The 23,843-nt window shown below is 36.7% G+C and overlaps 3 protein-coding genes across 4 annotated transcripts; 2 read left to right on the forward strand and 1 right to left on the reverse strand.

Moving 5' to 3' along the window:
* The first annotated feature begins 1,151 nt into the window (after window positions 1–1,151).
* Window positions 1,152–15,321, forward strand: LOC114757483 (uncharacterized). Of its 2 annotated transcripts, XM_028946551.1 has the most exons (23): window positions 1,157–3,470; window positions 4,176–4,374; window positions 4,476–4,535; window positions 4,985–5,089; window positions 6,131–6,271; window positions 6,491–6,553; window positions 6,972–7,202; window positions 7,301–7,384; window positions 7,865–8,016; window positions 8,213–8,732; window positions 8,943–9,113; window positions 9,256–9,315; window positions 9,496–9,618; window positions 9,844–10,119; window positions 10,776–10,841; window positions 11,060–11,191; window positions 11,265–12,086; window positions 12,185–12,465; window positions 12,672–12,922; window positions 13,460–13,698; window positions 13,833–14,024; window positions 14,405–14,677; window positions 15,014–15,321. In XM_028946551.1, exons 1-23 carry the CDS (start codon window positions 1,543–1,545, stop codon window positions 15,158–15,160), a joined length of 6,516 nt encoding a protein of 2,171 aa, XP_028802384.1. In that variant the 5' UTR covers window positions 1,157–1,542; the 3' UTR covers window positions 15,161–15,321. The 2 variants fall into 2 exon arrangements, with proteins under 2 accessions (XP_028802385.1, XP_028802384.1); XM_028946552.1 differs by lacking the exons at window positions 13,833–14,024; window positions 14,405–14,677; window positions 15,014–15,321 and having other exon boundaries at window positions 1,152–3,470; window positions 13,444–13,513.
* A 211-nt stretch (window positions 15,322–15,532) lies between these two features.
* Window positions 15,533–19,599, reverse strand: LOC114757484 (psbP domain-containing protein 5, chloroplastic). The gene is made up of 12 exons (XM_028946553.1): window positions 19,475–19,599; window positions 19,197–19,372; window positions 18,894–19,002; window positions 18,516–18,565; window positions 18,230–18,297; window positions 18,036–18,134; window positions 17,749–17,808; window positions 17,428–17,487; window positions 16,969–17,023; window positions 16,589–16,638; window positions 15,661–15,798; window positions 15,533–15,619 (listed from the first exon to the last, which is right to left on the reverse strand). The coding sequence occupies exons 1-11, from the start codon at window positions 19,552–19,554 to the stop codon at window positions 15,700–15,702; spliced, it is 906 nt and encodes a 301-aa protein (XP_028802386.1). The 5' UTR covers window positions 19,555–19,599; the 3' UTR covers window positions 15,533–15,619; window positions 15,661–15,699.
* Window positions 19,600–20,806: 1,207 nt separating this feature from the next.
* On the forward strand, window positions 20,807–22,975 carry LOC114757485 (polyadenylate-binding protein-interacting protein 5). The gene is made up of 3 exons (XM_028946554.1): window positions 20,807–20,938; window positions 21,479–21,985; window positions 22,455–22,975. Exons 2-3 carry the CDS (start codon window positions 21,554–21,556, stop codon window positions 22,614–22,616), a joined length of 594 nt encoding a protein of 197 aa, XP_028802387.1. The 5' UTR covers window positions 20,807–20,938; window positions 21,479–21,553; the 3' UTR covers window positions 22,617–22,975.
* The last annotated feature ends 868 nt before the right edge of the window (window positions 22,976–23,843 follow it).

Consider the following 23,843-nt stretch of genomic DNA (forward strand, 5'->3'; position numbering starts at 1 on the left):
ATCACAAAGAAATTTGCTTATGTAAATAATAATACATATGCAATTAGAATCAACAATATGTAAACTTAATCAGTGATGTATAATTAAGATTCGTGATATGCAATAAGGTCTCATATGTAACTAGACATCTGTAGTATGCAATTAGAATTAGGCATATGCAACCTTAGATCAATAATATGCAATTAGAATCCATGATATGTGAGAAGGTCTCATATACAATTAGATATTTACATTTATAATTAGAATAACTGATATACAACTTTGGATAAATTATGTGCAATTACGATCTGTACTATGTAATAAGATACCATGTACAACTAGGCATGTACAATATGCTATTAGAATTATTAATATGAAAGTTTAGATTAACAATATGCAATAATATACCATATGTAACTAATATCTCCACCATATGCAAATGAAGATCTATCATATATAATTAGGATCCATAATATGTAATAAAATTCCATATGCAACTAGGTATCCATTATATGTAATTAGGATTTGTGATGTGTAAGTGAGAATTTGTTATATACAGTTGGCATCCATGAGCGCAATACGGTTTTTTCCTATCACTCTTATTGACATTTGAGGAGCTCATAACTTTAAATCTATTAAAGGTGCCATTTCTCAATTAATTTGTTATAGAGGGATTTTTACTAATTCTTTTTTTTAAAAAAGAGTCCAAGTAGGCAGATTCAAGGAATACTTTTTCATTTTTGTTTGAACAGATGCCTTTTTCTCTGTATCCACTATTCATTTGCACGCGCGAAAAAATATCGGTTCGTGGAGATGCAAATTTATAATAACTAATGGTAGCCCTAAAAAATTAAGTTTTATATGCGAGCCTTTTTAGGGCACCTTAAATTTCTCCTCAAAATTTAATAATTTTTATGCACTTTCATTTTTTTCTTTTGATCCATTTAACCTTTTTAGTAGGTTGTTTGAAAATAATTTTAGAATTTGAATAAATAGATTTTGCTCCTTTTAAGGGTCTCTTGGTTCGCCACTAAGCAAACTGTGCTTACAAATAGATACAGGGTTTGATAACAAATCTGGGAAAAAAGGGTGTAACTTGAATGACGTGAATGACGGGGATACATATACAAATCTCGGTTCAGGACTTCAGGCCGTCAGGGCCGGTGTTTTTGTCATTTTGAAGCGCCACGATGGGTTTTCCGTCAAGCCATGCATCTAAATATTCGTCTTACATGTAGTACTATTTCATTTCTCCCACCTCCGAACAAAGCCCAACAAATCCAAGCTCACAAAATTCGAAAGCAGAGTCCCGTGAGTAAAAGAAAGAAAGCTTACTCAACCAGCGAAATTTTAGGCTTCTTCGATTAGGGTAGCCTGGAAAGGTCGTCCTTTACTCCAATGTTCGTAGGAGAAGCCAATAAAGCCAGATAGCTGGCTACTCCCACATTTTCTAAATGGCTCGATACTTCGGGTTCTCCTGAATTAGTGAGGGACTGAGAAGGACAGCTTCTTGGTCCCTGTTGTATGAGCCACGAACAATTTGGTGGAGGTTTTTGAGGGAAGATGTCGAGCGTGAAAAGTTACTGCGCATTTCTTGGGACTGAGCTGCATGGTTCTTTGGAAGGTAGCAGCAACTGTAGGAACCTCTTTCATCTGGAGACGAGGGGGTTGCCAAAAAGGGATCGTCGTAGATGTGCTATATCTGCTAAACAAAGTAATCTAATCATCCAAGAATCCAGGTTTTCGTATTTTTCTGGAGAAAATGTAGAGTTTTTGAGGAGATCCCTTATTTTAAGGAATGGTTCGAGATTAAAATGCATCAAGGAACCCTTTTCTCGAAGCAAGGACCTGCTTGGTTATTTGAACCCTTTATGGAAAGAGGGGCTTCTTTTGGTAAGAGCCTCTGTTTATACAGCCGTTATATCCGGAATATGTCTAATGGCGTGGTACGGGCAGAATAAGGCCAAGGGTTTCATTGAAGCCAAGCTGTTGCCTTCTGTTTGTTCAGCAATTAGTGAATACATTCAGCGGGACCTCGAGTTTGGTAAGGTTCGAAGAATATCACCGTTAAGCATTACATTGGAATCATGTTCATTTGGGCCACATAAGGAAGAATTTTCATGTGGTGAGGCTCCCACGGTCAAACTTCGAATTCGCCCCTTTGCAAGTCTGAAGAGGGGAAAATGGGTGATCGATGCTGTTTTGTCCCAACCTAGTGTCGTGGTAGCACAAAAGAAGGACTTTACTTGGTTGGGAATACCACTATCAGAAGGTGGTGTACAGAGACACTTATCAACCGAAGAAGGGATAGATCATAGGACGAAAATCAGAAGGCTTGCACGTGAGGAAGCAGGTGCTCGCTGGACGAGAGAAAGGGATGCTGCAGCTAGGGAAGCTGCTGAGGCGGGCTACTTCATTTCTGAGTGTTTTGGTCTGTCTGAGGATGATGATTTAAAGGAGATTGCAACTCCTGCGGTACAAGGGAATCCCAAATCCTTTTTCTCCATAAACGAGGAGAAGCATGATCATCATTGCATGGACACTGGCGTTGATTATGATATAAAACATGCAAAGTTGGAAAAATCATTTGGGGTGAAATTTCCTGGTTCTGGGCTTAGATTTTGGTCCAGAGTAATAAAAAGGGGTAAGGCACACAAGTTTAAAAGGAAGGCTAATGGGATTGACATTTGTGCGTCTGGCATTGCCATCAAAAGAAGAATTTTTGAACGCAGTGCAACGGCTGCTCGTGCATATTTTTCTGGTCCACATGGGAAGTTTGGGGATGCTTCATCACCTTCTGAGTGTTTTTGTTTTATGAACCATAATGAGCTCCCGGTTATCAGTGAGGTTGACAAAAGTGCAGAATCTGTTGCCAACATTGATGAAAATAGAAGTGATAGTAGCAAACTAGGGACACATGTCAGAGATTTGGGAATTTGGTCTCCTGCAATTCGCGAAGATGTTAATGGTCATTCAGATTATGTCAGTTGTGACCAAAATTCATCTTTAGAGACGAAAGAGAGTAAATTTGACAATTTGAAGTCTGGTGGTGATGTTGCAGAACGTGGTAATGTTGATAGTTGTAAAGAGGAAAATGAGGAGATGGGACTTGATATTGCTGACAAACAAATTGATGATAACATGCCAGGGATTCAAAGAGGTTTAACATCTGAAAGTCCAAGTTTCTCCCAGCCTAAGCCTAGATTGGCAACATATTTTCAAGTGTCCATTAAACCATTGATTCTGAAATCTAGCTCAGTCTCATTTTTTAGAAATGTTGGGAAGTTCTTATGTTGCTTCCTTTCCAGTCCCATTCAAAATTTGAAGCCCGACTTGGGTCTGAAAGTTGAAGATTTTGTTACTGAACATGTTGATGGTGTAGGTGTTCAGCATTCTGAAGGCATTACTAATATGCTTCCTGTTACAGTGGATTCTGTTCATTTCAGAGATGCAACGGTGATGTTGCTTGCATATGGTGACAGAGAAGTTAGGTGAGCCATTCCTATCTTATGATCCACTGGTTACTTCGAGGCTGATGTGATGAAATGCCTTTCAACTGGCTTAGGATTTTAAATATTGCTCTGAAAAACTAAAAGATGTTCTGTTAAATCCGTTTTCCTTATGGTATAGCAATAAATTATATTGAAATGTTTGATGAACTATCCTTACTGGCATGTATAGGAATTCAATCAATATATGTAGGTCTCATACAAAAGATCAAATTTTATTAGAAAGAGGGACCCATATAAAGAAAAGTAAAGGGCGAGATATCTATTTTGCAGAACCACCCCCCCCAAAAAAAGCAGAAGAAAAGAAAAGAAAAAACCTAAAATTCAGAAGTAAATATATTTCATATTATGCTGTATTTGATAGAGAATTCTCCAGTACCCCGGCGTGGGATGTTCAAAATTCCATGACTCATTCAATCTACTGTTTGAGGCGTGGTTTTGGTTGTTCCTATGTGATTCTTTTGGAAACTTATAATTTGTGTATTTTATAGTCTTGTGAGTTCAGGCTGTTGTATTTTGTAATCTCAAGGTTTGAATTGGAGAAAAATATTTTGGATTTCTTGTATTTTGATTCTACAGGTAGTATTAATGTGGAGTCATGGAATTTTTAAGTGAAATAATTATATTATACACTAGAAATGCTGGGCTGCGTCAAGTCGGCTTTTTAATATTTTTTTTAACTGTCAGGGAGATGGAGAATGTCAATGGCCTTGTGAAGTTCCAGAACCACTATAGCCGCATACATGTGGAATTGAGTGGAAATTGCAAGACTTGGAGATCAAATATGATGTCTAAAGATGGTGGCTGGTTGTCTGCCAATGTTTTTGTTGACATTATTGAGCAGAAATGGCATGCTAACTTAAAAATTGACAATCTGTTTGTACCGGTAAGGTATAATCTAATTTGAAATTCCAATTTGTTGTTACATTGCCATTAAAGTTTGATAGGCTGCTTACATTTCTTTTATTGGATTTGTGTTTTCTCCAGCTATTTGAAAGGATCCTAGAAATTCCAATAACATGGTCTAAAGGGAGAGCCAGTGGTGAGGTGCTTTTCTAACCTTTATATACTGCCCTCCTTTGGCCAAATTTACTTTAACTTTTAACTCTAGGATTTTATGAGATTTTTGACGTTGGACTTATAAATGATTCATAGTGGAATCCAGCTAGAAAGCATATTTCTGCCATGTTTACATGTGCATGTATGCTTATAAATACAAACATGAACAGACGCACTGGCATACACATGCATATATACATTCAATGTGCATATACTTGTGGCTGGTCATTCTGGGTGGTCTTATAGCCAAATTTTTCTCTCACTCGTCACTCCTAGATGATATTAGAATTGTAATTTGATTTACATGTGACAATGTACGCATCAAAATATTTGGTAGACTACTTGATGTTGAACTTTATGATGCTTTTAGGAGCTTAATTACTGCTGGCCTCTTCATGTATTTTCACCTACTAGTTATCTTGTGTTTACACGCTTAGGTTCACTTGTGCATGTCAAGGGGAGAAACTTTTCCCAATCTTCACGGACAGCTAGATGTGGCGGGCTTGGAGTTCCAGTTATTGGATGCTCCATCATCATTTTCTGTATGTATTACTTTCATCTGTACTAGAATGCCTTATACTGTCCTTTCATTTGCCATGTATCGGGTTTTCTAGATTTTGTGAATTATTACGAGAAAAAGTGCGACTGTGTTTGAGAAGAAATATGGTTACTACTTATATATAATGCTCACCAAGTAATAAAAGTCTCAAGTCTAAAATATAGAAGTAATGAGATAGGTGAAAAGCATATAAGCTTGTGACAATTTTAAGCAAATAGCTTAAGCTATTTTGTTGACATGGACAAGTCTAAGAATAAGCTCACCCAAAACTTAACATGATATCAAAGTCTAACGGCTGTAAGATTTCAGAACCTAAAACAAGTGATGGATTTGAGGCCTCTGAGGTTGAAGAGTACAAGTTTAGGCCAAAAAAAAAAAAAAAAGAAAAAAAAGAAGGTTGTGACCTGAGGCTTTTTAGGCTCAAAGAATACAAGCCCATGCATATAGAAAACTAAATTCAGGGAAAACAGAGTATCTGGGGGAAAGTTGGAGAATAAAAGTCTCATCTGAAAATAAGAAGAAAGATTAACCAAGTGACTTGATGATATGGACGTGCCCAGGTATAAGCTATAACAAAACAAAATTTGCTCTATGTGAAGGTGATATGAATGATGATCATGGAGACAATTGAATGATTATATGGTTAGTAGCATGAATAGAGAAAATCACACTGTTGAGGTGATGCTATATGTAGACGAAGTGATGTTTTTTAGGTATTAAGCAATATTGGGAATTGAGGAAAATTTTGTAGGTTAGTAGAAGAGTTAGCCTGATTAAAGGTATAAGAATCAGGCACTTTCCTTATTGAATTGATGAGGCTCAATTACTATGGGTTCAGTTTTTAGTTCTTCAACCTTAATTCTAGATTTATTTAATTTCCATGGACTTATATTTTGATTTTCTTCCCATCCTCTAAAATGTTTTAACTTTTATACTCTGTATATGTATTTGAGTTAAATTTCCTGACTTTGATTAAATTGGTTCCTCTCCAATTTGTTCTTTTTTTTTTTTAATCTCCTTGCAGAACATGTTGGTTAGTTTACGTTTTCGCGGCCAAAGAATATTCTTACACAATGCAAATGGCTGGTTTGGCAGCATTCCTCTAGAAGCATCAGGAGATTTTGGCATTCATCCTGAAGAAGGAGAATTCCATCTCATGTGTCAGGTGTAGTTGACGCCTGAAATGGTCATAAATTTTACATTATTGAAGAGTTGATTCAGTATATAAATATTTCTAATTAAGCAATTACTTGTTCAAGAAATTATGATTTATTTGTGGCAGGTATTTAGCTTACTTCGCTTATTCCATATCTCATTCAAGTCTTGGCAGATAGTTCAAATTGTTTCCTTTATGTTATAATATTTTATATGTTCAAATGTCCAGGTTCCTAGCGTTGAAGTGAATTCCCTGATGAGAACTTTTAAGATGAGACCTCTCTTATTCCCTGTATGTTTCTCTTCAGTTCAGTGCGTCTATTTCTATAAAGTTATTTGCATTTTTATGTTCTGTATTTTTGTGTTTTGCAATTCTGAAATTCGAAAATAGAAATTGTTAATTCCTGAAACATTCTCCCAAGATTCATTTGCTTTGCCTTTTGCTTTAGGGCATTACAAGTGCACTTTTATTTCTTGCTAATTGTGAGTATTAGCTAATCTTTTACTTTAAAAAAAAAAAAGTTTGAATGCTTCAAAAATACTAGTAAGTTGTAGACGACATACTGTAAGGGTTAAGTGTACATTTTTTAATTAATGAATGAAAGCCACCTCTATGATCAATTTCAGATTCATTCCTCTTGCTGATAAAGTTGTATTTGCTTAGCCAATATCAATTTTGGTATTCTTCAATTAAGATTTATTGATTGCAGATTGCTGGTTCAGCAACTGCTCTATTTAATTGTCAAGGCCCATTGGATGCTCCTGTATTTGTGGGTAGTGCAATGGTTTCTAGGACATTCTCTCAACTGCATGGTGACCACTCTACATCCGCAGCATTTGAAGTACTCGCTAAAAGTAAAGAGGCTGGTGCACTAGCAGCATTTGATCGCGTTCCTTTCTCATATGTGTCTGCCAATTTCACTTTCAATACTGATGACTGTGTAAGCTGTTACGATAACTAGCACAAGGCAGTTTGGCATGGTGACACGTTGTAAATGTGTTATCTTATATTCTGTTAATCTTCTTATTCGTGCAACAGGTTGCTGATTTATATGGAATTAGGGCAAGCCTTATAGATGGTGGTGAAATTAGAGGGGCTGGAAATGCATGGATATGCCCAGAGGTATATAGATGCTTGTTAGAAGACCTGTATTTTTTCAGCTTAGCAACGGGATACTATACCTTGGTTAAACTAAGAGCTCATGTTTTTCTCTCTTATATTCGTTTTTGGTTTTCTTAAACAACTTGGAGGCATGAGCGTGCTCATGTAAGGTTGCAATGCCATCAAGTAGGCTCCCTTGATGTTTTATAGGAAAAAATGTCTCTTTAAGTTTACTAGGAGTATTAATTTATCCTCCTCACGAGCTTTGGTTGCATACAGTATTGTACAAGGAAGTGATATTCATAAACCTTAATGTAGTGAATTTTGCATTCACAGATTATCACAAATCAGGAAAGTTAGGGTTTTCAGCTATTTGGCTGGAAGGAATCTCAAATGTGAACATCATTTCCCATTTGTCTGCCCTCCCAGGTTAAGGGAGGCCATGTCTCCTACAGGTGCCGCTTCCCTCCTAATGTATACTATTTTCTTTTTTCCCTTCAGGGTGAGGAGGATGAGACAGCTTTAGATGTGAACTTCTCTGGAAGTCTGGCCATTGATAAAATCATGCTTCGTTACATGCCCAGTTATTTTCAATCTTTCAAATTAGGGGACTTAAATGGAGAGACAAAAGTTTCAGGACCTCTTTTGAAACCGTAAGAATAGCCATGTTTTATTTCCAAATTTCACTGTTATTGCTTGATATCATCTGCTATCTGCTTTTTCTCCCTCCTGTTTATTATGCTCTTATACTTGAAGTTGCCTAGTTCCATTTTTTTCTTGATACTTATTTCCTCATTGAATGTCTTCATCTATCACTAAATATCCTAATTTAATTTATTTTTAATGCAGGAGATTTGATATAAGATGGACTGCAGCTAAAGCAGAAGGGTCTTTTAGCGATGCTAGGGGAGACATCATTATCTCTCATGAATACATTACCATCAATTCTTCCTCAGCTGGATTTGATTTGTATACGAGAGTTCAAACATCTTACATTGATGACTTTCCTCTTAAAAGAGAAGAGTTTTATGCAACAAGAACCATTCCATTTACTATTGATGGAGTTGAGTTGGATTTGCGTATGCATGGCTTCGAATTCTTCAATTTGGTTTCTCCATATACTTTTGATTCTTTAAGGCCTTTGCATCTCAAGGCAACTGGAAGGGTTAAGTTTCAGGGGAAGGTCTTGAAACCTAGTACTGTTGATAAGGAACAAAAGTTTGAGGACAGGCATCAGAAGCAAATGTTGGAGAAAGGAAGTTCAGATGGGCTTGTTGGTGAGGTTTCAATCTCTGGTCTCAAACTGAATCAACTGATGCTGGCACCTCAGCTTTTTGGGTTGCTGAGAGTCTCTCCTGAGTGTATCAAGGTCATTAAACTTTCTCTTCTTACAAATCTTTCTATCTAGAGATTTTCTTAGTTTGTGATATTATACTCGACTGCTTGCCAATATCATCAAGGACAAGTTAAAATTAAATCAGTTGGAGTTTAATATTAATTTCTGTATTGTTCCGATCAAACTTTTTTGTGGTTTTTTTTTTTTAAATATAAAGTTTCTTGACCCATTTTTTGAATACAGTTGGATGCCTCTGGCCGGGCTGATGAAAGTCTTGCATTGGAATTTGTTGGGCCACTACAGCCGAGTGGTGAAGATGGTCCACAAAGCGGAAAACTGTTGTCCATATTCCTTCAGAAGGGTCATTTAAGAGCTAACATTTGTTTTCAACCCCTTCATTCAGCTAACTTGGAGGTATCCCTGTTTTAATTTTGGGTCCATTGTTTGGAGTCTGCTGACTTTTCTGCTTGCAAAATTTTGATTTTCTTCATATTTCTCCAAAAGACTTCATAGAAATTCATCCTTTTCTTCATCTCTCTGTGGCATTCACTCATAGGTACGACATTTTCCACTTGATGAGCTGGAGCTTGCATCCCTCAGGGGTACTATACAAAGGGTATGACTTAAATGCTTTCCTACTTCATTGTCTTCTATCTCTTCTCTGCACTGCTATAATCTTCCATGCGTAGCTCAACTATATTTAAGTTAGTCCAATTATGTCAGGCAGAACGGAGTTTACTGGCAAGTTTCAAATACATGTTGTTTTTCAGCTGGTTGGTTGCTTGTATGTTTTCAGGCAGAAATCCAGCTGAATCTTCAGAAAAGAAGAGGACACGGAGTTCTATCTGTTCTTCGGCCTAAGTTCAGTGGTCTACTTGGTGAAGCCCTTGATGTGGCAGCTAGATGGAGTGGAGATGTTGTGAGTTCCTTGACCCAATCTTTTATTTGTTGGAACTTGAATTTAAGCTGCATGTTAGTTGACTTTTGGTTATCCTGGGAATTTAAGGAATAAGTTTGTTTTGCATGTCCTAGAGTTGATTGTATGAACTATGTTGTTATTTTATCTTTAGTTTCATTTTGCACATATGGAAAGTTGTGATGTTTCTGTTTGATACTGATTATTAGTCGATGCACTGTTGTTCAGATCACTATTGAGAAAACTGTTTTGGAACAACACTACAGTCGTTATGAACTTCAAGGTGAATATGTGTTGCCTGGCACCCGAGATCGAAGCCCTGTAGGCAGAAAGGGGGATGGCTTTTTGAAAAAGCTTATGTCTGGGCATCTTGGTAATGTTATATCCTCAATGGGCAGGTGGAGAATGAAGCTTGAAGTAAGCAGAGCTGAGGTTGCTGAGATGCTTCCTCTTGCTAGGCTTCTTTCTCGAAGTGCAGATCCTGCTGATCATTCAAGATCAAAGGTCATCAATGCTTTCTGTTAAACCAATTATGACATTGTCTTCAACCATGCTTTCTTGTTTCGATTTTCATAAGATCATTAGTGTAATATTATTGTCTAAAGCATCGCAACTCCAGCTATCTTCGTTATTATTATCATTTCTCCCACTAAGTTTTTGGAAAGACAAAAATATATGACGCCCATAGTTAAAAATTAAAATCAACCCAATTTAACTTCATGGAAGTGATCCTGTAAGTAAGAATGAATATATACTTTATTTAATTTTCAGAAATATGAATATACTGTAGGATTAAACAGATGTTATAAGGAGACCTTTGTACAATGGATAATCTGAATATGTAGGATTTGTTTATGCCTGTGCTTCTCCGATAGTTCCCTACTGAACTGTGTTTTTCATTATTCTTTGTACTAGTAAAATTTTTCATTACTAGTGGTCCCGCCCCCTGCGGCCACAACACATAACATATAATACTGCAATTGTCAGTCATTTCTGTAAGCTGATTGTTATCCGTTATTTTATGCTTAATTGTTACAGCATGGACACTGACTTTAAAGTGTTTCTGTCGTGGTTTTGTTGCTTCCTTCAACAATTAGTAGTTTAGTGAGTCTGTCTGTTTATACATATATATATTTGATGAAAAGTTTTGCATGTTGCAGGATATTTTTATTCAGAGTTTGCTGTCAGTTGGATTATATAGTGAAAGCCTTCAACAACTGCTTGAGGTATTTTCAAGAGATCATAAAATCCTTTTCTATTTCAGTAGTGGCAATACCTGGTGCATCTGAGTTTGTACTCATAATTTAGCGTAAAGTGCATTTGATATGTCTTTCTTTCATTTCCTTTTTTCCTCATAATCATATTAATTAAGAGTCTCTAGCTGGAACTGAAAGAATTGAAGTCTCCAGTGACTGTTGTTAGTGAATATTTGGACAACTTGCAGATAACAAGGGGACATCATGCTCCATTAAATGACGTAGTTCTAGAAGATTTAGACCTTCCTGGTTTATCTGAACTTAAAGGTCGTTGGCATGGCTCTCTTGATGCTAGTGGCGGAGGAAATGGAGACACTGTGGTAAACTTTGCTCCGTTTGCACTCTTTATTATTTGTGTTTGAAGATTTGCTTTCTCATTCTTTGTCATATCAGGCCGAATTTGACTTCCATGGTGAGGACTGGGAGTGGGGAGATTACAAAACCCAGCGGGTCTTGGCAGTTGGTGCTTACAGTAATGATGATGGACTCCACCTGGAGAAAATTTTTATCCAGAAGGATAACGCCACCATTCATGCAGATGGAACTTTGTTAGGGTCTAAAACAAACTTACATTTCGCTGTCTTAAATTTTCCTGTTAGTTTGGTCCCAACTCTGGTTCAGGTCATTGAATCTACAGCAACAGATGTTGTCCACTCTCTGCGGCAATTGTTAGCACCCATAAGGGGTATACTGCATATGGAAGGAGATCTCAGAGGAAGTTTAGCAAAACCAGAATGTGACGTGCAAGTAAGGCTCCTGGATGGTGCCATTGGTGGTATTGATCTTGGGCGAGCAGAAGTTGTTGCTTCTCTTACATCATCCAGTCGTTTTCTATTTAATGCTAAATGCGAACCCATAATCCAGAATGGTCATGTACTCATTCAAGGAAGTATTCCTGTCACTTTTGTACAAAATAGCACGTTACAGGAAGAGGTAGAATTGGACAAAAATGGGGCTACTTGGGTTCCTGATTGGGTAAAGGAAAAGAATAAGGGGAATATTGATGATGGCAGTGACAAAAAACTTTCTAGAGATAGAAATGAAGAAGGTTGGAATACTCAGATAGCAGAAAGCCTTAAAGGATTAAATTGGCAGATTTTGGATGTTGGAGAAGTCAGGATTGATGCTGACATAAAAGATGGGGGAATGATGCTGCTGACAGCTTTATCTCCTTATGCCAATTGGCTCCAGGGTAATGCTGATGTCATGCTTGAGGTGGGTGAAGTCAATATTATTTCCTCCCAGTTCTATTTATTCAAGTTATGCTTGCTTTTCTAATGTGTGTCCTATACTCCTATTTCCATTTTTAATAGGTCAGAGGCACAGTTGATCAACCGGTTCTTGATGGATATGCATCATTCCACAGGGCATCTATAACTTCACCGGTGCTACGAAAGCCACTTACCAACTTTGGTGGAACTGTTCATGTGAAATCAAACAGGTTATGCATCACCTCATTGGAGAGCAGGGTAAGCAGAAAAGGAAAACTGCTTGTAAAAGGGAACCTTCCTCTTAGAACTAGTGAAGCAGCCCTTGACGACAAGATTGAGTTGAAGTGTGAAGTTCTGGAAGTACGAGCAAAAAATATTTTGAGGTTGTTATCTTAACTTCTGCAGAAGGGTGCTTAAGTTATTCTTGACTTGTTTGTGGGTATATGTAACTGATTTGACCTTCAAATCATTAATATTATATGTATATATATTTTTTGAAAATCATTTGTGTTATTGACTAATGTAACTGACTTTTTTCTCTGGAATACATGAATTTCCTTAACGTATGTTCCCTTTTTTTTTCTTCCAGTGGTCAAGTTGACTCTCAGGTGCAAATAACTGGTTCCATATTGCAACCAAATATATCTGGGAATATTAAACTTAGCCATGGAGAGGCATATTTACCTCATGATAGGGGTGGTGCTACTACTAATAGATTCCCATCAAATCAGTCTATGCTTCCTCCTGCTGGTGTCAGTCAAGCAGTTGCTTCCAGATATGTCTCCCGTTTTTTCAGCTCAAAATCTGCTGCTTCAAGGACCAAAGTTTCTCAATCTTCCGGTAACCCTACTGTACCTTTTGATTACTTTCTGTATTTGTTTCTGAATCAGAAAAATTATAAACAAAGAAATAAATAAAATTACAAATAATAATCGTGAGATATCCTCGTGAAAATGAAGAAACCTTCGAAAGCAAGGCCATTCTATGAACTTGGAAAAACAGATGTTTCTTTCCCGACCAGATTTCTCAGTCTGCACACACCAGTGTGTTTCTCTATCTTGCCAAAATATGGAATAAACTGGTTTATTTTGAAACGGTTCAACGTTTCTGCACAGAGCACAATGAACGGGTACAGCTTCAATACGAAAAACTTAATCGGAGGTCATGTTATTCTTTCTTAAAACATTCTAAGCTACTTTTACATGCAGCGCATGGTTGTTCACAAACAGTAGGTGCTGCCTAATCCAATTTAATGGTTTAATCTTTGACACTTCTTATGTAGTTAATTAATTATTAGGGTTTATTGTTATGCTTTTATATATTAGAATATCCTTTTTCTGCATATCATGACAATTCTTTAGAAATGTCACAATGCAGTTAAGTCAACTCAAGCTGAAAAGGACATGGAGCAAGTGCGGATTAAACCAAATGTAGAAGCCCGTCTTAGTGATCTGAAACTTGTGTTTGGACCTGAGTTGAAGATAGTTTATCCTTTGATTCTTAATTTTGGTGTTAGTGGAGAGCTTGAGTTGAATGGTCTTGCTGACCCCAAATGGATAAAACCTAGAGGCATACTGACATTTGAGAATGGTGAAGTGGACCTAGTTGCAACACAGGTTTGTCCAATCCCTTATTTCTTAGCTCTTGTAGCATTAACAGTTACCATTGGGAGTCTTGTTGGCTTTTTTCATTTGACTTGGATTTCAAGTCCTTAACTCATTGTTAATGTCACCATCCGTTTCGAATGCAGGTGAGGTTAAAACGAGAGCATCTAAATGTTGCCAAATTTGAGCCTGAATATGGACTAGACCCCATGCTGGATATAGCCTTGGTTGGATCTGAGTGGCAGTTTAGGATTCAAGGTCGAGCAAGCAATTGGCAGGACAAACTTGTGGTGACCTCAACACGTTCTGTGGAACAGGATGCGTTATCACCGACTGAGGTAAAATAAAACCGCCATCCTTATGAAGGCTTCATAGCCTGATAAAAAAACCCTCCATTGTTGAAAGACAAACCCATTGACTGCTTTAAAATAAGAGATGCTCCAGCAAAGAGAACTAGAGGAAGAGAAGGAAAAAAGGGGGAATAATTGAAGCCAAACTAAAAGAACGTGATGAAAACAATGAACATGGATCATCTTAATTGATTTTATTAGATTCACTCTGCTCTGGTTACCTGAATTCTATATTTGCTGCTGGCTTTAAAATTTGCACCGTCTAGTCTTAGCCTGTCGAGTCCATAAATAAGTTCATCTGGGAAGCTAGGACGTTCATGATCAGAACTCCAAGCATCATGGTCCTATAATTGTTTCTATATTCGCAGGCTGCCAGAAGGTTTGAGAGTCAGTTGGCTGAATCCATCTTGGAAGGGAATGGTCAGCTGGCATTTGAAAAACTTGCAACTGCAACTCTTGAAAAGTTAATGCCGAGAATTGAAGGGAAGGGAGAGTTTGGGCAGGCAAGGTGGAGACTAGTATATGCACCACAGATACCTAATTTGGTTACTGTTGATCCTACAGTAGATCCTCTCAAGTCACTTGCCAGTAATATATCGTTTGGTACAGAGGTCGAAGTTCAGCTAGGGAAACGTCTTCAGGTAAGCATTATAGATCTCATAAATCCGTCTTGTTCCGAAGACGTGGTTATTTTACCTACCTTTCTCAATAAGTAGACATCAAATAGATCGGCGGTAGTGGGGAAAAGATTAGGTATTATGGCTAAATGTCTTCTGGGATACAGGCTGTCATTCATTCCTGAGAACTCTAGTTTCCATTAAGCTATCCACTTAAAGTAGATTGCTTGATGTGGTAGTTATCCAATGGTTCCAATTGATTTCTTTGGCTTCTGCAACTGCAGTTTGTACTGATATTCTCTTGTATTCGTTTATTATGATTGTTATTGTTATCTAAAACAAATGATTTTGTTGTATCAGGCAACAATCGTGAGGCAGATGAAGGAATCAGAGATGGCAATGCGGTGGACATTGAGCTACCAGCTTACAAGTCGCTTGCGAGTGCTCTTACAATCAGCTCCATCCAAACGCCTTCTTTTTGAGTATTCTGCTACATCCCAGGATTAGTTGGACTTGTTCCACAAGCATTTTGTACAAGGGAAGTGGATATGGAATCATTTCCAGATGTGCAGTAGTGTACACGCGCATTGTTTTTTTGCTCGGATTGAGCTCTATTTGTACAGAATATTCAATTTATAATAAATGGAAATACATCAATTTAGGCCCAATCATAATATGATTTATTCCCATCGACTTTAAAAATCAATCATAGGTCGTTGACTTGTAATTGTGAATTATAATCTCTTTTTTTCCCCCACCAAAAAGCTTGGGCACGTCACAAGTCCATTTCAACGTGTTTGACTAGTTCAGAGTTATGACAGCTTCTACGCGGGGAAGCATGTTGGTTCAGCAAGTGTAGCCGAGAGCGAGGATACCGAATGAGAACAACAGAACTGAAGAGTTTTTACAAAGACAACCCAACGAATATAATACAATGTCATTTTTGCATTAATCAGAGGAATAATAAATGACTGTCACCCAAAAATAGAAGAAGAAGAATCATAAATGACTATGATAGCCTAACAAAATAAACAAAATTTGGGTGTTTACCAAAATCTCCATGGATCTTTGTATGGAGGGACATAATCTTCTGTTGGACTGACTAGACGGAAAGAATTCACTGCTTTTTCAAGGAAAGGTCCCATCTGCATCAATGACATCGACATTCCACAGCTAAAATTAATTAGATATGAAATGAAGCGATATATATAAACTACTCTGACATCATATCAGATCTTCATAGTAAAAATCAGGAAGGTAAAAATTCATAACGGTCATGGCTTAAATAAGATGATGGAGATCGTTGTTTCAGGTGACTATATATACACGGATTAGTAGGACCTCAATTTATTCAGGAAATTCAGCGCCCACGGAAGTATGTACTTCCAATAACTCGACAAGACATATCAAACTAGTTTTGCAGCAAAACTCTTCTTCCTCACAAGCATTACAAAAGCATTTAATGACACAATACTTCATATTGCCAATATGCATGGAGGCTGAAGATACTAGGATACACCATATACCTAAACGCCAAGGTCAGGAAGTCTAATTAAGCATGGACATCAGCAAGTTTACATCTATCATCATAAGATCGTACCAGTTTTTACGCCAAAAAAAAAAAAAGAAAAGAAAAAGATCGTGCCAGTTTTCAGTCATAGTCCCTTTTGGTTGTTACACATCTTTTATTTGATCTTTCAATAAATAAATCAGGGAACAGCCATGACTGTCTCCGGTCAGCCTAACTGTGTCATGTCAACTAAGAGTTACGCCTGTTTCTCCCGTCCATCAATTAGAAAGGTTAGGCTTTAATGCTAGCAGAGTAGTGGCTAGGTTTATATCCAACAAATTACATGAATGTAAAAATGTCCATCCTCTGTGTGTGTGTGTGTGTGTGTGTGTGAGAGAGAGAGAGAGAGAGAGAGAGAGAGATACTTTTTTCCACTGTGTGCTGAGAGTTGAAGCACTCAGAGAATACAGATAACCTGTACCAGCAGCATAAGAGAAGTTTTAAACTGAAATCCCAGGCAAGAAGATATAAGCTGGAGAGCTCAGGAGTTACATGAGAAGAAACCGATGTATGTCAACATCATTGATGTGTCCCACAAATATAAAGGGATGGATTAAAGCTGAAATATTTTCTTTAATTTTCAATCACCATCCTCATTGAATAGGAGAACAGGAAAGAGAAAAGAAAATCATTGCCGCCAACTTCTTTCATGTGCTTTGTATGAATACGCAAAGGACAATGTACAAAGGTAGGAACAATCCAAACGTCCAAAATTAAAAAAACTGGTGCAAATAAGAGGATTTACCATCTCTTTCGGCTGTTGAAGAAAGATAATGCCGATATATACTTGATTCTTGGTCCTACATGATCACAAATAACTAATCAAATAACCTCAGAACAAGAACAAAATTGGCTTAGTTGCACTTTCAATTTTAATAGTTTGTTCACAAAAAGCAACCTAGTCCTTCCGGTTTTAGAATCAATATTGACCTCTAATTACTGACTGAACAATAATTGACGCATAGACAATTGATAACCTCCGTTACATCAGAAAAATAACTTGAACTATTTTCAAATCCTTTTTAACCCACTTATTAAAGGACAAGATAGCACAATTTATTTAAAACTAAAGGGACTAAGATGTTCAAATAAGAAAAATAAAGAGATAAGATTGCCTAAATTGAAAATCGTAAAGGCTAAATTGCTCTACCAAACTAACTAGTGAGAGCACATTAATGTATAATCAAGATAGGAAATTACTCACCAGCCTTGTTGGTGATTTCCGAACAAGGTATTCATAATACCAATAACGCTCGCCATCAATCTGTGAGGTGACAAAAGGTAAGATCAACATGCAAATTAACTTTCATTTAAGCATGGATGCATAGTTCTTTCTTTCTTTTTTTAAGCTCTAGAGTCTAGAGTACTCATAAATCTGTACAAATTTGCTAATTGTCCATTTGGAAATATCCACTCGTAATAAATACCCTCAATCAACAGAAATATATTTATTGCAACATGCTAATAAATATTTCCCCCCTAATAACATTGGAGAAGGGAGGAAGAGATAAGTCATAGAGCTTACTTCACTAGAATGTGTATCAAGAACTGAACTCTCAGCTAAGCGCTGGCTTGAGGTGACTCGCTGCAAAATGTTATAGCTATCACTTAAAAGTTTTCAAAGATTTCCACCACAGACTGTAGGAAAAGCACTTTTGTGATGCAAACAGTTCAGCGCAAATAGCTGCTATTTGAAATAACTATTATCTTTAATAATTAACTTGAACTTATACTTAAAAAGCTCTAAACTGCATAGGTAAGCATAGCAAGAGCAAAACAGATATAAGTAATAATCAAGCGACATGTTGTTACCAGAGCAGACTTGTCAGACAAAACTGAATCAGCAACATCTTTTGCGGTCCACATACTCTTGTCCTTTGATTTTATAAACTTTGAATTTGGTGGACCTATCTGAATAAGACAGGAATAATTGATGTGGCTAAAAGAAAAAAACATAATTGGAAAGTGTTGTTTTTATGACCAAAAGTACGTGATCGAGATCATACCGTAACAGAAATTATGAGATTATCAATAATATCAACACGCTCAGACACAATGCGCAGGTGAGCATCAGCTGCATACAATTTACAAAGCAATCAAAATTTCAAGGTTTCTATTGAAAACGACTTGTCATTCATTCAGATACGTTGAAGCAAAAAATAGTTCAGTAATTAAAATAAAACTTAATTGCTGCTGGTAAGGAAGTTCAAAGTGGAACCAACCTCAATCTTTATATGAACTTTTAGTTGGATTAACTTTTGCCCTTATATAAAGAAAGACAACACAACTTACGAGAAAGTGGTGCAGCTGATGAGTATCGTTCTGGCTTTCTGGATTCTACCCTTTAAATATATTAGGGGGAAAAAATTAGACTTCCAGAATTTAAGGATCAAATGATCAAGGAAAACTGCCAGAGAAAAAGGGGAGCGATTTAGCCAATTATAGCAGAAAGTTTCATGACATGCACCAGCACCTATGTTAGTCCCCTGCTGGCTACAGTGAATATCAATGTAGGTAACATAAAAAATGCGAACAGTGCAAGTCTTACTTAGAGTTCAATGCGCAATCAAGCCCATACTAAATGAAGAACTATCAAAAACAAAAAAGAATGCTTATATAAGCCAAATAATGTGCATAATAAATAAATGAAAATAAGTGTCAATGGCGCACCATTTGAAGAGAAACTTCTTAGATGGCAACTCCACAGGGTACAAATAAGAATAAGCATTTATTTCATCCATAAACGAAGCCATTTTCAGCTCTTCACCAGCAAGAGCCGCTGAAAAAAAGGTGGAGATTAAGAGTAGATAAATTCATGGTAAAGAATAATGACAAAACTAAAGTATCTCTAGTCATCTACATGTATAGAACTATGCATCGCACTGTTTGGTTTTAGAAGCATAGTTAATTTTCCTCAAGAAGAATGTAAATTCGAATTCAACAGTAAGAGGTCCTGGCGCAGGATAAGCATACCAGAAAATGGAAAAGTTACGGACACCGAAGAGAGCCCCAACAACACCAAAGCCAAATCCCTCCTAAAAATCCTCCTTTGTGGACAGGGTTCAAGAGAACAAGGAGAAATCTCTCGTTTATGCTGGGATACTCCAACTCTGCATTTCTTCTGGGTTAGAATTATCCTGCTACGATTTCTGAGGACCAAGAGCACAAGGATTTCAGAGAGGAAAGAAGACAGGCAGGGGAAGAAAACATAAAGATAAAACAGAGAAGGATTGAATAAACAATATGAGTACCTGAAAAAGAAGAGATTGGTATTACTACTGCCAGTAGGGGCGAAGAGACAAGGGCTGGCTGAGTGTATAGCTAAAGCCATTGCGGTGCTGTCGCTGCTGCTAGCCAGCTTCGCTTCTTTTCTAGTCTCGCCTCATTCTACGCATCGAACACACACTTTGAGTTACTCTACCATATCCTCTATTTTATTATAAAGTTTGTCTTGAAAAATGAGATGTTGTTAAAGTTTTTATATTATGTACATTTTTTTATCGAATAGTTTTTTCATATTATATTTTTGTGAATGAACTGTCTGTGTTTTATATCTACATATATTATTTTTATAATCTATATATTATATATGAAGTATTAAAATAATATGTAGTTGATTATAAAAAAATTATTTATGAATTATGGATTTATAAATGAATATAGTAGTATTATTAATGACATAGTTTATGTTTTTCTCGTAATGAAAATAATATACTACCTCCTATCCTAAATATAAGACTTTGTTTGATTTTTATTTTAGTCCTAAATATAAAACTCAAATCCACTTTGTCTCTCATATTTATACTTTTTTTTCAAAGTAGTCTTTTTAACAATGGTAGTTCTAGCCAATACATTTAATTAGCAAGGATATTTTAGAAAAGACAACACCTATTTAGGACAAATAACTAACTTAATTTACTTCCGTCATCTCCTCAAATTAGTTAACTAGCTCTTATAATTAGGACTAGAGGTAGTATATATTAAGTTTTTATTACATGTTTGATAAACAAAGTACTACCTCATGTCTTTAATATAGAACCTCGTTTGATTTTTATTTTGGTCTTAAATATAAGACCTCAATCCATTTTGTCTCTAATATTTATCTGTTTTTTTTTTCAAAATAATTCTTCTAATAATAATAGTTCTAACTAATACACTTGAGATATTTTAGAAAAGACAACACTTATTTATGACAAATAACTAATTTAACTTCTTTCCTTAATCTCTTTAAATTAGTCAACTAGCTCTTAAAATTAGAACCACACTTTTTATCATTAAAAAACAATTAACTTGTGAAAATAAATAGTACTTCCATGCAGGCATGCGTTATCCAGTTGATTTGGATTGGATTGAAAATTACTAATTAATTAAGTTTTTTATTAGGCCTCATCTCCGTTAACCGAAACATGTCATACCATAATCGAGGTTCCAAACAGGCACTAGCCAACATTTCTGAGTCGGCGCAGTCAATCATCCACTCACCGAGCGTCGTCACTGCTTTCTTTTTATATTTTCGTTTTTTTATTATTATAAATAAATTGTGATCTCCCACCAAATTGCGGTTACGCTAAAGAGGGAAAAGTCTTTTTTATTTCCCAACAAGTTTGCGTTTCAATCATTCTTCTGCACTTCGAGCGATCTGAAAGATCAGGCTTTTGTTTCCCATCGGTGTTCCGATCCAGTTGGTTTGTTCCGATTCTTCATCGTCACTTTTGGTAATTCTTTATTTTCTTTGCGTTGTGCTTTTACTCTTCTGATCATAGCGATTCTATTTTCGAATCACTGTTATTTTTCAGTAATCGTAGCCATCGAAAAAGTAATCGAATTGGAATCCATTTTGTTCCTGATCGGTGTCTCAGTGCCTATCCTTTTCTTTCCCCCCTTACTTGCATATATTTTTTTAGAGAAAAGAAATGCTGGGATTTTTACTAAGTGGCGGATATATGAACGAATTATGAAGCATAATCTTGAGGCTTGTTTTGGTTCTTTCTCCTTCGATCTACTTCTAAAATCTATGCTTATGTCGCTGAGGATAGTTTGTTCCGCGATCGCCGCGCCAATCGTGCTCCAAGTGGAGATTCCTAGGATACCATATCAATGTGCGCCAAAATTATTTTCTTCGTAAAAAATTCTAGACAGATGTGTCACCAAGAATAACTTTTGTTTTGATCACTAATGCAGACTGGTTTATCACACACTATTTTTTTTTTTTGGTCTTAAGACACTTCGAATGTTTTGTGTGGCATGTTGTCTAGTTGGTTCTTTGGATTTTGGGGGCTCCGCAATCGAAAAGAAGGAAGAAAATTACATTGTCTATCTGAGCAAAGTCCATGAAGCCAGGAGCATCTTCTTTGAATCCATACGCGGCCGCCTATATTCCTCTTTCTAAAAGGGAGGCGGATGGTGGAACCTGTGTAGCAGGCGGTGATTATAAGAGTTATGAGGGGCCTGTTGGGTTTCAGACTCCTCAGCATACAACACAAGATCAGCACCGCCTCCACCCTAGCACTCGTGCTTCTCAAAAGCTCTTTACTTCTCAGGCATATCATGTGAAGGGCCAACCTGAATCTAGTTCTTCCGGTTCAGTAGCTCAGGGTGCAGTTCAGATGGCAGATAAACAGATGCTGGATGAAGAATCTGATATGGATCTGGAATATCTTAGGATGACGTTTCCTGGTATATCTGATCAATCCCTTATCGATGTCTACATGGTCAACGGGGGTGATCTGGAATCTGCTATTGACATGCTGAGCCAGCTTGAGGTAATATTATAATATATGTTTATGGATGATTAACTTTTTTCTTCCTCCGTGTCTTTGATGTATAAGCATAACAGTTGCTTCCTCTGCCACCTGCTTGCTGAGTGACTGGAAATATTTTTCTATGCATACTAGATTTTGCTCGGCTCTCTGCTAAATTTCTTAAGATAATATTAAATCTATCACTCCATACTGTTGTTTGTAACCCATAGGTCGGACTTTTGATTATAATCAACTGTCAACTAAATTGTCCTGTGTTATATTCGAAGATAATAGGTGAAAACAAACTTCTTTACCTTTTCACTTTTGGCTTATTTGTTTCTAGAGATGTATGATTTTCTAGAATCAACTCAATATTCTGATCAGTTTTATCAGCAGTAGCTCAAGTCTAATGGATCAGTTTTATCAGCAGTAGCTCAAGTCTAATGGACATTTAATTTTCTCTGGGTTGGTATCACTTGTCTGCTTACAGTTTGATGGTGTCCATTCATCTGAAAGTCTTCCAGAGACACTGGATATCGGTGATATTTCAGAATCTGGGAATTTTGCTGATTCTGCTTCATTGAAGCTAAAGAATGCGGCAGCCGAAGCCGGCACTTCTTCTACTCCCTCAGCACCAGCTACTGTCTCGTAAATTGTTCAGAAAGTCATACTCCTATGGTGTTTTAAGAAGTGTAAAATTAGGGCAGGGCTACTGAGGTGGGGGGGCATCTCTCATACATGGTTCAGTTTCATGCTTTTGTATAGTGCTCAGCTTCTTATATTGTTGTGGCGATCAAATCTGAATTGTCTCTATTTTGCTGGGTTTGCTTGTGCAATGTGCCATGTGGAATTGTGCAGCTTTCCATTTTGAAATGGACGGTCAAAAAGGGGATTCAAATTCATCTGAGATGATAATCTTCGGTGGGGATGGATTTGACTGCCTGTACATTGTACCGTGGTCAGTAACTTTTGTTCTTTATGCAATAGATTTCATGCAGCATCTTTAATTCACCTCTGTTTCCTTTCTTTTGTCCAAAGACTACTAATGATAAGCGAAATAGCTAGAAAGAGACCTTCTCGTCTGAGGATGCTGTGCTTGAGTAGCTTCTTAGAGGAGAGGAATGCTACAACACCCGCCTATGCGACGCATCAAATTTGGATTACTAACCAGTTTGGTTTAGGACTTTCGATTGGTATTCCTCGTTAATGGGAATATCATATCACATATTCTTCCAGAAGTGAACTCTGTTTTTTTGGGCCACCCTTCCAGAAGTAAACTTGACCTGTATGATAACTTGCTAGAACAAAAAACCCGGATTTTTTTTTTATGTCGGAAATATAATAGGAATCAAACGAGTTGAATACTAACTTTTTTGAGCAAAGAGTTGAATACTAACTACACACGCTTTTTAAGTCAGTGATAATGAGTTTCCTTTCTGGTCTCCTTCGGCGTGCAATGTAGACCACCATGTCATATCATGGTATCAATTTTCTTTGAAGTTTTATAATGATAATGTCTTAATTGCTCCTAAATTGAAATGTTGTTAGTAGGTTCGGTGATCATGCTTGCTTAACTAATACTCTTCTGATCTTATTTATAGAGCAGAGAGAGAAGACATTTTTTGTCCTATTTATAGAGTATTGAGAGAAATTTTTTTTGTAATGATATATAATTTTATCCCTTATTTATTACTGTGTTGACTTGATTTACATAAAGTATAATGTATATTAAATATAGACAAAGTTGAAAAGTTATTAAATTTTAAATGAGAGTTAATGAGGTTTAAGGTTTTTTTTTGTTTGTGTGAAACATGCTGGAAGTGTTTTATAAACAAGACCAGGTTGAGTATAAATTAATAAGAACTGAAGGAGTATTGTT

This window comes from Neltuma alba, unplaced genomic scaffold (assembly GCF_004799145.2).
Source record: "Neltuma alba isolate B1F8T4 unplaced genomic scaffold, ASM479914v2 tig00010596_pilon, whole genome shotgun sequence".
Taxonomy (NCBI): Eukaryota; Viridiplantae; Streptophyta; class Magnoliopsida; order Fabales; family Fabaceae; genus Neltuma; species Neltuma alba.

Coding starts and splice junctions, on each gene's coding strand:
- LOC114757484 (XM_028946553.1), bottom strand. CDS start 19,554: ATGGCTTTAGCTATACACTCAGCCAGCCCTTGTCTCTTCGCCCCTACT. Junction 18,298..18,515: donor ATCAGCTGCACCACTTTCTC/GTAAGTTGTGTT, acceptor AATTGTATGCAG/CTGATGCTCACCTGCGCATT. Junction 18,135..18,229: donor ATCTCATAATTTCTGTTACG/GTATGATCTCGA, acceptor TGTCTTATTCAG/ATAGGTCCACCAAATTCAAA.
- LOC114757485 (XM_028946554.1), top strand. CDS start 21,554: ATGAAGCCAGGAGCATCTTCTTTGAATCCATACGCGGCCGCCTATATT. Junction 21,986..22,454: donor ACATGCTGAGCCAGCTTGAG/GTAATATTATAA, acceptor GTCTGCTTACAG/TTTGATGGTGTCCATTCATC.
- LOC114757483 (XM_028946551.1), top strand. CDS start 1,543: ATGTCGAGCGTGAAAAGTTACTGCGCATTTCTTGGGACTGAGCTGCAT. Junction 6,554..6,971: donor TGAGACCTCTCTTATTCCCT/GTATGTTTCTCT, acceptor TATTGATTGCAG/ATTGCTGGTTCAGCAACTGC. Junction 10,842..11,059: donor GCCTTCAACAACTGCTTGAG/GTATTTTCAAGA, acceptor GACAACTTGCAG/ATAACAAGGGGACATCATGC.